Here is a 15,928-nt window from a genome sequence, read left to right on the forward strand (position 1 = left end):
GGGTCCTTCATAGAGCGAGCAGATAACTTTCTCAGAAAAACACAATGAGCTGGGTGGTGGTGGTACATGTCTTTAGTCTCAGCACTCAGGAGGCAGAGACAGGAGGATCACTGTGAGCTCAAGGTCAGCCTGGTCTACAGAGTGAGTTCCAGGACAGCCAGAGCTACACAGTCAAACCCTGTCTCAACAAACAAATACACAAAATGACCCCCCCTCCAAAACAGAAAAAAAAAGAAAAGAAAGAAAGAAAAACAGAATGAATAGGAGTATAGGCCTGGTGGTGCAGGCCTGCAATCTCATACATTCTGAAGGCTGAGGCAGGAGGATTGCAAGTGCAAGGCCTATGTGGGCTATGGAGTGAGTTCAAGGCCAGCTTAGGGCCAGAGACAGTCCGAGAAGGAAGAGTTGATCATGGCTAGGAGAGGGAAAGCCTTTTCTGGAGGAGCTAGGGAAGCCAGCTGTTAGCATCTCCTGGGCACTTCCTCTGTGCCAGAGCCAAGTGGTTGCATGCAGTCAGCAAGCAAACCTCCTCACAACAGCCCTGGGAGAAGACACTGAGCCCTGAGGGTGGATGATAAGGGCATGGAGGACCGGGCAGGGGAAGTCGCTTCTCACTTACCTTTCACAATGAGCATGAACTTCAGGGTCTCTGGGTAGTTTGCTTCAAGGAGGCCAAAGAACTGTGGAGCCAAGAAAGCCTCCTCAGAGCCCACACCTTCTCCCCTTCCCCTCCTTTGCCGTCTCCTGCCTGGAGATTTTAGACAAGCTTTCCTTTTTGGTATCACCTCCATTGGCCTCACCTCAGACTGTTAGAACCAATGCTCATAGTAACCAATAATCATTTTAACAGCAGATGATAGTCATGTGACGACACATGGGTCAGCTGTTCAGTATCTGCCCAGCACTGTGCACATGCTTTACAGACTCATCAAACCTTCTGATCTCACTGTCCCCATTCTGGAGGTGAGGAATATGAAGCATGGTGGGGTCACAGGGAAGATGGGGGGGGGGGGGGGGTGGGAGGCAGATGACTTGCCCAAAGCTCAAAGTGTGGGAATGACAGGGCTGGGACAGTTTTGGTTTTGTTTTTTTGTTTTTTGGGTTTTTGTTTTTTGTTTTTTGGTTTTTTGTTTTTTTTTTTGTTTTTTTTTGTTTTTTTTTTAGCTGAGGATCGAACCCAGGGCCTTGCGCTAGCTAGGCGAGTGCTCTACCACTGAGCTAAATCCCCAACCTGGCTGGGACAGTTTGTGGAAACAGGCCCTGTGCTCTCCTAAGGTCTGCCCTGTGGACTTTCTAGGAGCCCTATTAAGGTTTCCTTTGGGAGCACGGGCTGGGAAGGAAACCACCTTTTATTGAATTGTGTTCTAAGTAAACATAAGGATCAAGCAGGCCAGGCTTGTTACCCAAGAGTGTGTGTGTGTGTGTGTGTGTGTGTGTGTGTGTGTGTGTGTGTCTGTCTGTCTGTCCACCCCTGGGCCTCCTTACCTCCTGGTACACTTCCACCAGAGGTTTCCAGAAGTGCTTCAGTCCCAGACCCTCGCAGTCAAATATCATCACAATGGTTTCAACCTTCCTCCCCAGCTGTGAGGATGAGCAAGGGGCAGTGCCGGGGTCAAAGTGTAGTCTTGGGAATTGGTGACCCAAGAACATGACACCTCAGGATGCTTCCAAACCTCCACTCTGTCCTCAGAGTAGCAAGAGGACAAGAATGAACGCATCCACCCACCCACCCATCCACCCACCCCATCCATCTATCCATCCATCCACCTGCCCATTTATTTATCCATCCATCCATCTGCCCATCCATCTGTCCATCCATCCACCCTCCTTTCACTGACAATAGCTGGACTTAATTTTTTTTTTAAATTTATGATGATGTGAAACAACACAAATTCAGTCAAATCCTTGGTCTGAATGTTGAATTTTGATTTTTTTCTGGGCTTGGAATATTCAGGATGATGTAATCTTCTGATGTCCAACTGTGGTTTAACGAAAGTACTCTGCACATGTTTGAGGCAGGCTAGGCTAAGCCATGATGCTGAGTGGATTAGGCGTTTAGGTGTATCTCCAACTAATGGTATTTAAAACTTAGAATGGGTTTACTAGGATGTAACCCCATCATAAGTTGGGGAACATCCTCACTGTCATCAACTGTTTACTCTTGGTGGACTGTCCTGCCAAGGGTGAGGAGATAAGCTCAAAGAGTTAAGAAACTCTCCAAGTTCACACAGCTGATAAGCAGAGGCACTATGTGACCCGAGAGCCCTCTGGCCATGGTAGTAGAGAGAAGACTGGTGTGTTCTTGGGATCATGGCACCCAACAGCCTCGAGTGCCTCCAATCACTCACCCATCCGGCCAGAACCTCACCCGCTCTGTCTGCAGGTCACATTCATGCAGGATACGCTCACAGTCCCTCATCTTGGTCTTCAGCAGGTCCTGCTTGGTGACTGAGAAAAGCAACCCTTTGGGGTCCAGCGGTCCGATAATGTCATACCATACAGGGCATCCATCACGGTCATAGCCACACAGGCCACCAGGCATGTACTTCTGGATCACCTAGGCATGGAAAGGTACATGACACCCGGCATCACGCACCTCTCTGGGGCCCCCCAGACCTGACTAGCCTATCAGATGCAAGTCTATACCCTGCCACAGGACAAAACATTGGCCTACCCTGTCCCAAGTGAGAAAATTGAGGGTCTTGCAAGGGAGGGCCTTGTTCACAGCCATGAATATGAAAGCCCAGTACCAGCCAGGCCTGGCTTCGGGCTTCTGGGTTCACCAGTCCTGCCTGCAACGTTTTCTGTGTCTTGTTTAGTGATAGAGAAGGTCAATGCTGAAGGTCAGCAGATCTGGTTCAAATACAGACACTGCTGTTCCCCTATTCTTGAGCAAGCGATGCCACCTCTCTGGGTTTATCCCACCTCCCCCTGCATAAGATGGCTCAGATTCTCGCTCTCTAATAAATGCTGGCAAACATGGTATACTGTCCACATTGTGACCATCACGTTACCGTGATCCCAGCATGGGTACCACCCTCGCTAGTCCTTTGATAGGTTGTTGCTTTCTTACCTGGACAGGATGCTTTGAAACTCTGGAGTGGGGGCACAGAGGGACTGACTGGCCACAGTGGCTCAGATCCAAGTTTGGGAGGCCAGATAGGACTAAGCTCAAACCCCAGCCTCGTCATGGGACTGTGGAACTTTGGGCAAGTTGTTGGACTTTTGCTGAATGGAAGGAGTGACAATACTTGCCTCACAGTGTTCAGGTGATTAAATGGACTCATGCTGGGGCTATTTCTTTTCTTTCCTTTTTTTTTTTTCTTTTTGGTTTTTCAAGACAGGGTTTCTTTATGGAGCCCAGGCTATCCTGGAACTCACTCTGTAGCCCAGGCTAGCCTTGAACTCAGAAATCCACCTGCCCCTGTCTCCCAAGTGCTGGAATTAAAGGTGTCTGCCACCAAGCCCAGCCAATGCTGGAATTCTTGACGCAAGAATTATGCGTTACTCTTACAGAAAAGGCCCCTGTGGGGCTAATGGCTTCCATCTCTGCTTGCTGTCCTTTCCTCATGGTGTTCAGTGACCAGAGGCTGCTTGGGTGATATGTCCACAGAGACTGAGGTGTGGGGGCGTGGGGGCTCACCTCTGGGGGCTGCCAGTCAAGGATGTGGTCAATGTCCATGGTCTTCCGGAACTCCATGTACTGAAAATGAAAGGGATGGTTAGACCCCGTGGGGCTCCCAGCACTCTGAAAAGGGCATGGAGGTAGGGGTATGAGACGCCGATTGCCCCCACCCATGAACACCATCTCCAAATCCTGGGTGATGCTTTACCTTGCGGAGCATGGCCTCCGATTTCTGCAGGTCAAAGTTCCGAGCTGAGGAAAGATGGAGGAAGGAGAAGGTGGGACAGGGCTGCCTTGCCTTGCCCCTAACTTGTGAAAGCAATGGGGGACCCTGGGAATTTGAGCAGGACCCTGCCTCTTCCTCCCCTCTCCTAGACCTGAGCATGGGAAGCAAGATGGTGTGGTCAGATCCTGAGGGCCACAGGTTGCTATGGAGCTGTGGGGACCCAGGTCCTCTTACTGTGTCCTCATCTTCAACATCCCACCTCTTCCCTCACCTCGGAGCCAACGGAGAAGGAAATAATCATCAGGGTTTGGCAGGGCGGGTAGCACGTCCTGGACATTTTCTCGGAACTGGAAAGAAAAATGCCTGTTGATGTCTTTCTCACGCTGATCTGTGGCCTCTCAACTTGAAGATTTGATAATCACCTCTCCTTCCCTACCTCCCTCAGTCTGACAGTGGCATAGGTGGGTGAGTGGAAGAAGGGAGAGCGTGAGAACAAAGGCAGAATGGAGGAATGGAGGAATGGGTGAATGGGTGAGTGGAAAGAAAAAATGAAGGATCAGTTGATCAATGGATGGATGGACAGATGGATCTATGCATAGGCAGGCAAGAGGAGAGATGGGCAGGTGAACAGGACAGTGAGCGAGTGGAAAGAATAGATAAATGGGTGGTAGGTGAGTAGAGAGGACTGTGGGTGTTTTCCTAGTTCCTTTCCTGCGTTCGCTCATCCTCCCATCTTTACAAAAACGTGGTTCTGAAGGAAAGAGTTGGGGGGCTCATGATCCAGGGCCTCTTCTTCTTCAGCTGTGGGCACACCAACGCTGTTCTGTCTCTCCCATCTGGATCCTACAGACTAGCTTTCCTTGCAGTCCCAGGGAAGAAGAATCCACCCGAAGACAGACATCTGTATCCTCCAGCTCCCACCCAGGGGCTAGGGGGATGGGCAACTGCCAAGTAGAGCCTTCTGGGTCCGGCTCCTGGCTAAGCACAAATCCACTTCTGTACATGTAACACCTGTTCTGGACAGGACTGATGTCACTGAGCTGTGTAGGATGGACCCCTGTAAAGGTGTCAACAGATGTCACTGGGCTGTGTAGGATGGACCCCTTTAGAGGTAACACAGATGTCACTGGGCTGTGTAGGATGGACCCCTTTAGAGGTAACACAGATGTCACTGGGCTGTGTAGGGTGGACCCCTTTAGAGGGACAGCAAAGAGACAATGTCAAGGACATGCAGATGGAGGTAGGGGCCAGCTGATCCCTTCCACCCCACCTCCCAGTCATTCCCCCCTGAGGGGCATCTCTTACCTTGGCCAGGGTCTCTGCCTGCTTGGGGCTCAGGTCTCCAACTCGGCCACTCATGGTGATGGCTGAGACTGAGGAGAGGTGACCACTGCAGGCAGAGGCCCAGCCTCCTCTGTCTGCCCAGACCCAGCTGGAGCCTTTTGCCCCCACTTCTGGGTGTGGCTCAGACGCCTCCTCCAGGCCAGTCCTTTAGATTGCACATTACATAACTGGGATTAGATGAGGTCCCGTGCTTGGCTCTGGGTCAGGTCTGGAGGAAACAGCAGAGCTGAGGGTGTGCCAGAGGACCTCTGCCAGATGAGGTGGCTGTAAAGGAGGGAGGCTGGCCTTCCCTGCAAGTGACCACTGTCTTGGAGAAGGGGGAGTCCCATGCGGATGCGCCCCACTCCTCAGAGGTACAGCCTTTCTCTAAGACTCAGTCTCCTTGTTCTCCTAATGAAGGAGCTCCCCAAGCCTCCACTGGCTCCTACAGGATGCTCGGCCTACTGAGCAGCCCTGCACTATGTTCAGAGTTGGGAGAAGCTCACACGCTTCAACTGCAGCGAACATTCACAGTCGAGAGGTAGACAGGCTGTGGGATGAGATGCAGTTTGGGGTAGAGCTTGCCTGGTGTACTCACAGTCCTGGGTTCAAGTCCCAGTACCGCACAAAGGGCTGAAGATAGAAATCAAAGGTCCATGGTGAAGGCTGTCTTTTTCACAGGGCCAAAGCTACCTTTCTTGACGTCTTTCAAACTACATTGTGAGGAACTGGTCCTATGTACTTGAACATAGGGAAAGGCTAGGAATCTTCCCTCACCCCCCCCCTGCCCCCGTGTCTACCTAGAACCCTGTGTGTGGGGCCTCTGGTTATGCAGAGCTCCCATTAGTATAGAGGGTTCAGGTGGGGCAGGAGCACGGTCTTGGGGGCAAGGATGTCTTTGGGGGATTTCCATGTATGGCCAGCAAGAGGCATCACCTGGGGGTGAAGGAACTGGTATGACATTGACAGCAGGTGCTCAGGGAAGCCCAGAAGGTCCCTGTGTCCTTTGCTCTCTGTCATTCTGATATTCTACCACCAGATGGGCCTGAGGCCTATCCCTGCTCTGGATTTCCTTGTAGAACTTTTCAGCTGGGGGTTGGGGATTTAGCTCAGTGGTAGAGCTCTTGCCTAGCAAGCGCAAGGCCCTGGGTTCGGTCCTCAGCTCTGGGGAAAAAAACAACCAACAACAACTTTTCAGCCTGATGTTTGCTGGGGCCACTCACTCCTAACAGAGGGCTGCCAGCTCTGCCTGCTTACATGGACAAGAACACCGAGTGCCTGGTGTTCTGCTAGGGGGTTGTTCCCTTCCCCTTCTCTGGATCCCTGATAAGGGAAAGACCATGCTGTCAATTACTGTCTCTATTAAAACCTTCAACCCGGCACTCAGGAGGCTGAGGCAGGAGGGTTGTAAAGTCCAAAGACAGCCTGGTCTACACAGCAAGATCCCGTCTTAGAACCAACCATCCATCCATCCAACCAACCAACCAATCAACAAGCAACCAATTAACCAACAAGCAAAGCTGTCTCAAGAGAATTTGCATGGGCAGAAACTATCCTGGGCTAGCCTTAGTTAACATAGGTAGGCTAGCCCAAGCCACTCTCCTCAAGACTGTCCCAGGTCCACTATTCCAAACCTTCATCATCCTAGATGTCCAATTTGGGGGCAATCCTGGGCCTCTTTTCTGAGCTATCTCAGGGTTCTTTAAGGAGATGGGACACTAGACGCTGCCTGCTGGTACCTTGCCTGACTTGTGCCCCTTATACAGTTGGGTCCACAGGAGAAGGGGCTACCTTTGTCCATTTCCCTCTGTCCAGGCACCTGGCATGTCACTCTGGAGCAGTTAGGTAACTCTCCACGCCCAACCCCACCCCACTTCACATTCCAACTACCCACTTCCCCCGGGCTGGGGACCTGTGGAGATTGAGTTCCACAGCTGCTCTGTCATTAGCTCCTAATCCCACCTGTTTCTCACCAGTCTCTGTTCTCTCCCTAATCCTCCTAATGGGAGGTGCCCCGGGACCCCAGGCTGGGAAGGAGGGTCAGGAAGAGAGATGAGCATCCTTCCAGGAGCTGCGGATCTTCATAGGGACTCTGAGCCCTTCTGACTGGACCACAAACGTGCCAAGCAGTTTACTGTGCATGAGCCGTCAACAGAACTCCCTGTGATGACGGGCATGCTCTGTAGCTAACCTGTCCTAGTTAACACATTTAGTAGCCACTCCTCCCGTGTGAAATAACCAAAGTCTGGGTTTTTGTTATTGTCGTGTGAGTCTGTGTTTCCCAATGTAACCCAGGCTGGCCTCAAACTCGAGAGCCTTCTGGTTTATCTCCCAAGTACTGGGATCACAGGTGTGTACTGCAGCACCCAGCATATAAAACTGTAGCCAGGGTAGATGCTGATGCTTGCTGATTACCAGTGTGCACTGTGGCTGGTAGACCTGTGGTTTTTAACTGAATCCTTCTCCAACCTCCTTTCTTTCTCTCTGGTATTGGACAGTGAGCCTAGGCCTTAGACTAGGCTATGCATATGTCTTACTACTGAACTACACTACCCCCAGCCCCTCTTTTAACTTTTTATATTGAAACAGGGTCTCATTAAATTGCCCAGGATGGCCTTGTATTTACTCTGTAGCCCAGTCAAACCTTAAACTTGTGATCTTCCTGATTAGTGTCCCAAGTAGCTGAGATCACAGGTCTGTGCCACTGGGCTTGGCGTTTATTTGAACTTTAATACCCCCATGTGGCATAGCTAGAATGATCACATTAAGTGAAGTCATGTCTCAAGCCAAGTCCAGTTTTGAGCACAGCATCTCTACCAGACTTAAGAACCTCCCTAGAAGGGATGGGTACCATTGTTTAGTGTATTCTACAGATGAGTAAATCAAGAGATGACATGGGGTAGTTAAATAGCTCATCCAGGGACTTGACTGTCTCACAGCCTCAGCTCCAGGACCTTCACACTGGTAAAGGACTGTAGGAGACAGAGGGGTCAAGGACACAGGAGAACACCGCCCATAGAATCAACTAAGCAGGGCTCCCAGGGGCTCCCAGAGACTGGTGACAATCATGGAGCCTGTATGGGTCTGTGCTAGGTCCTCTGCACACATGCTGTGGCTGTTTAGCTTGGGGTTTTGTGAGACTCATCGCAGTGAGTGGGTAGGGTGTCTGACTCTTTTGCCTGCTCTTGGAACCCTTTTCCTCCTACTGGGTTGCCCCATCTGGCCTCGATAAGAGGGTTTCTGCTTGGTCTTATTGCATCTTGTTATGCCGTGTTTGGTTGATATCCCTGGGAGAGCTGCTATTTTCTGGAGGGAAACAGAGAGTGTGGATCTGGGTGGTGGTGTGGGGAGAAACTGGGAGGAGTGGAGGGAGGGGAGGCAGTGGTCGGGATGTACAGTATGAGAAAAGAATAAATAAAAAGAAAAGAAAAAAAAAGGGACCCAGTACAGAGGTCACCCGATATGAAGTAGCATATGGCTGCCTGTCTCCTAGTGGCCAGGAAGTTGAAGAGGGAGGGGATGACAGGGACAAGATATGCCCTTCAAAGGCATAGCCTCCATGAACACACCTCCTCCAAGTAGGCCCTGCCCACTAGACATTCAGTATGAACTCATCAGTTTGTTAGCCACTGATGAAGTTCATAACTGGATGGTCCAACTATCTCTCAATAGCATCAGCTGGAGTGAAGGCCTCCCACACATTAGCCTTTGGAGGGGGACTGCATATCTAAATAATAAAGATCATGAGCTGTTTTGGGGGGGAAGTGGCAGAAATTCTGCAGAGAGCACTTGGCTTCCCCTTTGCTGGTCACTTCCTCATGGAAGCAGTTACAGGTGGCCCTCTTTCCTAGCCAAAGCAATGGGTATTCACAGAGGTCAAGGACCCTTCAGAAGTTGTGCAGCGAGAACTGGAGCCCAGCCTGTCTGATTCTGCTACCTACAGTGGAACTGGAGCAAGCCACCCCTCGCCCCACCCCATCTCCCACCCCACCCCAAGCCTTAACAGTGAGCTTGGGGACATCTTGAGAGTTCAGTAAACAGAAGTATGTTAGGTCTGCCCCACCTCCACACACACTCTGGACTGCAGAGTACATGGAGCCAACTGATGAAATTTAACGTTCCTTTGAAACAAAGGAGCCGGGGGAAGGAGACCACCGGTACACACCCAGAGCTGCCCTCCCAGGTAAACAGCCCCAGGCCGTGTGGAACAACTCATTCACCAAGGATTCTGGAGACCAAGGAGACCAACCACAACACACACAAGTAAACACAGGTGGGGGAGTTGACAGAACCGCCTCACCTCACCCAAGAATCTTCCTAGGTTTCTAGGCAATGGGAAAGGGCTGCTCCCCACCAGCTCCAGTGTCCACATTCCTGCCCACCTTCCCTAAGTAGATCACGCTGGAACCAGCTAAGAGAGTCTGCAGGGAGTGGAGGCCTCCTTGTGAGCAAACATTGCTAGGAAGAAGGCAGGAGAGAGCTCTGACCACAGGAAAGGGAGGTTGGGGGGGGTTGGGGGGGGTGGGACAGTGGGTGCACATACACCCGGTGGTGTTCTGTCATATCTGTCATATCCTCTGGCAGGGTACTGCCAGGCTTTATTACCCTGGGCAGGTCTTTCTTTCTTTCTTTCTTTCTTTCTTTCTTTCTTTCTTTCTTTCTTTCTTTCTTTCTTTCTTTCCTTCCTTCCTTCCTTCCTTCCTTCCTTCCTTCCTTCCTTCCTTCTTTCTTTTTCTTTCTCTCTTTTTTTTGGTTTTCAAGATAGAGTTTCTCTGTGTAGCTTTTGGAGCCTGTCCTGGAACTCACTCTGTAGACGAGGCTGGCCTCAAACTCACAAAGATCAGCCTGCCTCTGCCTCCCAAGTGCTGGGATTAAAGGTGTGCGCCACCGGCGCCCTATTTATTCCTTTATAATTTTTTCCAGTGGTAGGGATCAAACCCAGGACTAGTGCATGCTGGTGGGAGCACCACTACTGAGCTTTTGTCAGAGAAAACGGGAGAAAATTTTAATGAACTATGATCTGCACACACTAGAAACGCTTCCTTCATCTAGAGCTCAGTGGTTTTCAGCATATTCACTGGGTGAATTCAGCATATTCAGATGGGTGCAAACATCTAAACTAACTGTAACAAAGGTTCAGAGGCTGCTTCGGCTAAAAACCAGGAAGCTTTCACTCAGGTCTTTGATCCCAGTGAATAGCTAAAAGGATTAATACGTGGCATCTCTGCCTTTATTTTGCAGCTGTCTTCTTGGCTGCCTTAACTGTCAGGTCAGATTCCAGTTCATGTCTCTCCATAGCTAAGTTTGTTTAGAGTGTCTGTCTGGGGACAGGAGAGAAGGCTTTGTCAGGAGGTTTAAGTTCCCAGTGTCCATGCTGGGCTGCTCACAAGAGCTGGTTACTCCAGCTCCAGAGGGAATCTGACCCCTGTGGTCTCCAAGGACACCTGCACTCATGTGCACAGGACCCCCCCCCCCCCCCCACACATGCACACATTAAAAAAAAAAAATCCTGGAGAGTCTGTCTAAAAACTGGCAATACAAAGTTGATTTGCCTTAAGTAAAGATGGTTCCAGCCCTCATCCAGAGTGCCAGCCAGTAGCCCGAGTTAGAAACTGAAGTTGCCTGGTCAAGGAAGAACAATCATATCTCGGGAAACTAATTGTCCCTTCAAGAAATGAGAGTTTTTAAAGCCAGAAGACCCTTGCAGGAGTTAAAACTGAAACGATGACCAAGCAGACCACAATTTAAAACAAGAATGCCTAACTATGCATGCTTAATTTTCTTTTTTTTTTTTTTTCAGATAGGGTCTCATGTAGCCCAGGTTCTCCCGACCTGGCTATGTAGCCAAAGGTGACCCTGATCCTCCCTCCCAGACCTCCCATGTGCCAAGATTATGGGTTTGTGACATGCCCAGATGATACACATACTTCTTCCCCCCACCTCCAACTTTGTTATTGCCTTGTATGGCCTCAAGCTCTTGTTAGCTCCTAGAAGATGGGCTGGTAATCATCCAGCTTCCAGTGTGCTCACACTAGATAATAAAATCCTTCCTGTGGGAGCCCACAAAGGTTTCCTAGTGAGATCTGAGCTTGCTTAACTCAGCAGAGCTGCATTGGAGGCTTGCTTGACCACGTGCGTAGTTACTAGGTGTTGGAAGGCTCTGCACTTGGCTGTGCAGTATGCTTTGATCTAGCAAGGGGAGGTCTTTTGCCCTGCCCCTTGGCATTCCTTTAAAATGCCCTCTAGAAAAGACAGAAGGGGCCGGTGGATAAGGATCCAGGCCCTCAGAGCTATCCTTTGTTTCTATCTGTCTTTCTCCCCTCTGTATTTCTATCTAAAGATTTCTCACTTCTCCCTCCTCAAGAGTACCCTGGCGTAAAAGTGGGAGCGGCTTTCCTACACTTCCCCTGTCTTACTAGTACTGTTTTGTGTGTGTGTGTGTGTGTGTGTGTGTGTGTGTGTGTGTGGTGTGTGTGTGTGTGTGTGTATACATACATGTGTGTGCAAGTGCACTCACCTGGTGTGTGCCTGTGTGGAAGCCAGAGGTCAATATCAGGCAACTCCACCTTATTTTTTTTTTAAGACAGAGTTTCTCTGTGTAGCCCCAGCTGTCCTGGAATTCTTTTTTGTTTGTTTGTTTGTTTGTTTGGTTTTTTGAGACAGGGTTTCTCTGTAGCTTTGGAGCCTGTCCTGAACTAGCTCTGTAGACCAGGCTGGCCTTGAACTCACAGAGATCCACCTGCCTCTGCCTCCTGAGTGCTGGGGTTAAAGGCGTGCGCCACCACCGCCTGGCTTCTCCCCATTATTCTCTGGGACAGAGTCTCTCACTGGAACTGGAGCTTACTGTTTTATCAGTCTGTCTGGCCAGGATCTCCTAGGATCCTGCTCTGCTCCCTCAGTGCTAGGATGACAGAGGAGGGTCAGCATGCCAGGCTCCTTACCGAGCTAGCCTCCTAGGACCCCACATTTGATGTTTGCGGAAAATGTTCGAATCCGGTCTTGTTAGGACTGGTCTAGGACTCCAGTAATGGCATGTAATTTACATTATTTGTTTCCCCACCCCAAATTCCCAAACCCATCATCAACCATTCCCCACCCCTGCCGCCTTTCCCAGGCCTGAAAACCAAACATCCTAGCTCTGTAGATTTCCCACTTGCAGATATTTTCCATGAATGGAATCCAGAATGTACCTGAACTTCAGTGACTGACTTCTTTCATTTAACATGATGTTTGTGAGGCTCCCCCGAGTTACACTGTGTATCAATTCAGTCAGTGTTTCTTAACAGTGTTCAGTCAACAGTCTGCTGCACAGACCATCATAGTCCCAGAAGGGTGTAATGGAGCTGAAAACTTACAAAGTCCTAGAATTTTTAAGAAATTATTTAGCTGAGCGGTGGTGGTGCATGCCTTTAATCCCAGCACTCGGGAGGCAGAGGCAGGTGGATCTCTGTGAGTTTGAGGCCAGCTTGGTCTACAGAGCGAGATACAGGACAGCCAGGATGACACAGAGAAACCCTGTCTCAAAAAACATATTGTATTGGTGTTTTGTCTGCATGTGTGTCTGTGTGAGGGTGTCAAATCTTAGAGTTACAGACAGTTATGAGCTGTCATGTGGGTACTAGGAATTGAACCCAGGTCCTCTGGAAGAGCAGTCAGTGCTCTTAGTCACTGAGCCACCTCTCCAGCCCCCAAATCCTAGCATTTTACATACTTTCCTATACTTAGATATAGTCAGAGATTGACCTACTTAGCTGTATATTACACTTGCTTGTAGTGTTCATTCAGGAAGCCTGTTTGTGACCTGGGAACAATGGGCTGTGTTATCTGCATTTGTATGAATCCCCTGTTAAGTTCACACAGCCTAGCATTGTATTCCTCAGCAATGTGACTCTGCTTTGTTACTTTTCTTTTTGTTAATTTGTTTTTCAAGACAGAGTCTCACTAGGTAGCTCTGGCTGTCCTGGAACTCCCTCTGTAGCCCAGGCTGGCCTCGAACCCACAGAGATCTGCCTGCCTCTGCCTCCCGAGTGCTGGGATTAAAGGCCTGTGCCACCATACTTGGCTCCAATTCAATAATTTTCAGTATACAGTTCCGTGCCATTACTCGAGGGCTCTGGAAGGCCCGAGCATGGCAAGCATGGCTCTGAGTGGTCTGGCTCTCCCCCATTCCTTTATCCTTGCTAAACAGTGAGATTGAATTCCTGAAGCTAGGTCTATTGCCTTATTTGGCCACTTCCTCCTCCCGAGGCTGACCACCAAGGTCCAGTATCAAAGTATTGAAGTCCAGCAATCAAAGCCCTCTTCTGACTACTAATTAACCTGCCCAATCAAAACAAACCAACTCATTCCAACCTGGGTTCCCCTTTCCCTTTATAAACTGCAATTGGCCTTTGGGCCACATCTGTCTCCCCTCTATCCAGAGGCAATCCTTTGTCCCCCTGGGGCAAATATGCTCTTCCCAGCCCCCCCCTTCCTCCCCCCCCCCCCCCCCCCCGCCTTATCTCCTATCCCCGACTTTGTCCCTCTAGGGCAAATGAATCTCCTTTTGTGCTGACAACTGGTCTTGTTGTGTCCTGTGTCCGCTCAGTTCTTTCAGTTACCTACATTTCTGCTCTCTGCCCACTAAACAATTAATGACATGTATCAGAATTAGATGTGTGTTGTTTTTTCAGTGGCCATCCACCTTGTTTTATGGATGCAGAGTCTCTTGCTGGCTTGTAGCTCACCCATTAGGCTAGGCTGGCCAGCTGGCCAGCCCCAGGGACCTGCCTGTCTCCTCCATGTTGGGATTATGGGCCTGTGTCACCATGTGCACCTTTTGAACATGTGTCCCACTGATTGAACCCTGTCCTCATGCTTCCAAGGTAAACAGTGTGTTAACGGACCAGCAGCCGCATGGCACCTCAAATAGAGCTAAACCCAAAATAGGCCTTGATACACTAATGAACTAACTTGTGTTTCCCTCAGCAGGAGCCCAAAAAAGCAAGGGGGCACCTTATTTTAGAATGGAACTTCCAGAACCACGGACCAAGGGAAAACTTGTCTCTTTATAAGTCAATTGTTTCACACGGGGGGTGGGGGGGGGGGGGGGGGGGGGGCTTGAGGAGCCAGGGAAGGACTGACACAGAGAGATGTGATCCAGCTGTCATGTCAGGGACATTCAAGGCTTCTGCAGTCTGGGCGGGAAGGTAGCAATCTAAGCTGGAGGTGTAGGTGACAGGGCAGGGCCTGTGGGAGGAAGACGCGGTCCATTCAGAACAAGCAACTGAGGTAGGATCTGAAGTGGGATCGGACTGCCTCTTCCCGCCACTTCGAGCAGCCTCAAACAGCTGGGGCTGGTGAACTTGGCCTCCAGGACCTCACCCTGTGAGGTAAAGTGGTCTCATGAGGCAAATGGACTCTATTTGAGTCCCTGGTGCGCAGAGGTATGTCTGGCCCAACACTGCCCCCTGGTGGAGGAAGATGGAGATCACAAGGCCATGGGAGGAGCACAGGAGCATAGGAGCCAGGGAGCAGGGGAGCAGTCTCAGTGCCTGGTTGGCCAGGCTGTTCTTTCTACGAAGTCACCAAGCCTATTCCCTCCCACTTCCACGGGCTAGATGGACTTAAGTCTGTGGAATTTTGTTGTTGTTTTGGTGGTCCAAGGGATCGAACCTAGGGCCTTGCACATGCTAAGCAAGTGCTCTACCACCAAACTATATCCCTGCCCTTGCCTAATTCCTCAAGTTCACATCTTACCTTCTCATTTTTTTTAGTTTTTTTTTTTTTAGTGGTTTTTTGTTTGTTTGTTTGTTTGTTTGTTTTTTTAAGACAGGGTTTCTCTGTGTATCCCTGACTGGCCTCAAACTCAGAGATCCATGTTTGCCTCCTGAGTGCTGGGATTAAAGGTGTGAGTCACCACCTGGCTATACTTTCTCTTATGTTGTATCTCAGGACAAGCTACTTCCTACCTCAAGCCTGGATCTCTGCATCTATAATGGTACATAAACCTTCCTGCCACAGACTGTCCTGGGCACAGAGTAAGTTCGGAGTGAGCTGGACTTTAGCCCCTGGAACTCTGTGCCTCCCTCTGGCCCACACTGAAGCCCCACCCCACACAGTCCTTCATAGAGGCCCACGTGTTCAAGTCAACCCTCTCCAGAAGGCAAAGAGGGTACATTGGGAGGCTGATCTAGGTACCTGTTTGCTATTAGACAGGCTTTGTTCAAGGAGGACCCCTACTTTGCCAAGCCTCTATGTGCTAGCCTGTAAAATGGGACTTCATCTCTGTCTGCTTCAGGGTGGCCCACAAGGAGCTGTGTAAACTGTGGAGGGCTGGGCCGTAGAACATAGCTGAAAACCTGCACTGAACACCAGGGACTGCTGTGTCCCTTTCAACTTCATGAGCTTGGCTGGGGTGGGAATCTTGGGGTGGGTAGTTAGGGGAACTGCCATGAAAGCACCCCTACAAATTGGGGTTGGGGATTTAGCTCAGTGGTAGAGCGTTTGCCTAGCAAGCGCAAGGCCCTGGGTTCGGTCCTCAGCTCCGGCAAAAAAAAAAAAAAAAGCCTCATGTGCCTTCTTCCAAAGGCTGTGAGGACTTTCTCTAGGAGGTGATCTGGGAAGCCTTGTCCCTGCCCCCTAGATAGAGGAGGCCTCAGCGTTCCCAGCACCTCATTTGAAGAGCTTGGATCTACAACCCCCTGTCATAAATGCCACCCACCCCTGGCAAAGCACACACTCTTACAGCCATTTTGTCACTTAAGTCTAAGCGT

The 15,928-nt window shown here is 50.2% G+C and overlaps 1 protein-coding gene across 3 annotated transcripts in view; it reads right to left on the reverse strand.

Moving 5' to 3' along the window:
- LOC118592386 (SEC14-like protein 3) overlaps window positions 1-5,256 on the reverse strand; it is a 10,711-nt gene extending 5,455 nt beyond the window's left edge. For 2 of the 3 annotated variants that reach the window (XM_036201279.1, XM_036201280.1), the window contains exons 1-7: window positions 5,157-5,210; window positions 4,123-4,198; window positions 3,834-3,877; window positions 3,644-3,703; window positions 2,369-2,557; window positions 1,486-1,581; window positions 620-680 (exon numbers count right to left, since the gene is read on the reverse strand). In XM_036201279.1, the coding sequence (XP_036057172.1) occupies window positions 620-680; window positions 1,486-1,581; window positions 2,369-2,557; window positions 3,644-3,703; window positions 3,834-3,877; window positions 4,123-4,198; window positions 5,157-5,210 (580 nt within the window). Of the gene's footprint in view, window positions 1-619; window positions 681-1,485; window positions 1,582-2,368; window positions 2,558-3,643; window positions 3,704-3,833; window positions 3,878-4,122; window positions 4,199-5,156 lie in introns of all 3 variants that reach the window. The other variant, XM_036201278.1, reaches the window with a different exon arrangement.
- Between the last annotated feature and the right edge of the window lie 10,672 nt (window positions 5,257-15,928).

The sequence above is a fragment of the Onychomys torridus genome, chromosome 10, assembly GCF_903995425.1.
Source record: "Onychomys torridus chromosome 10, mOncTor1.1, whole genome shotgun sequence".
Classification (NCBI taxonomy): Eukaryota; Metazoa; Chordata; class Mammalia; order Rodentia; family Cricetidae; genus Onychomys; species Onychomys torridus.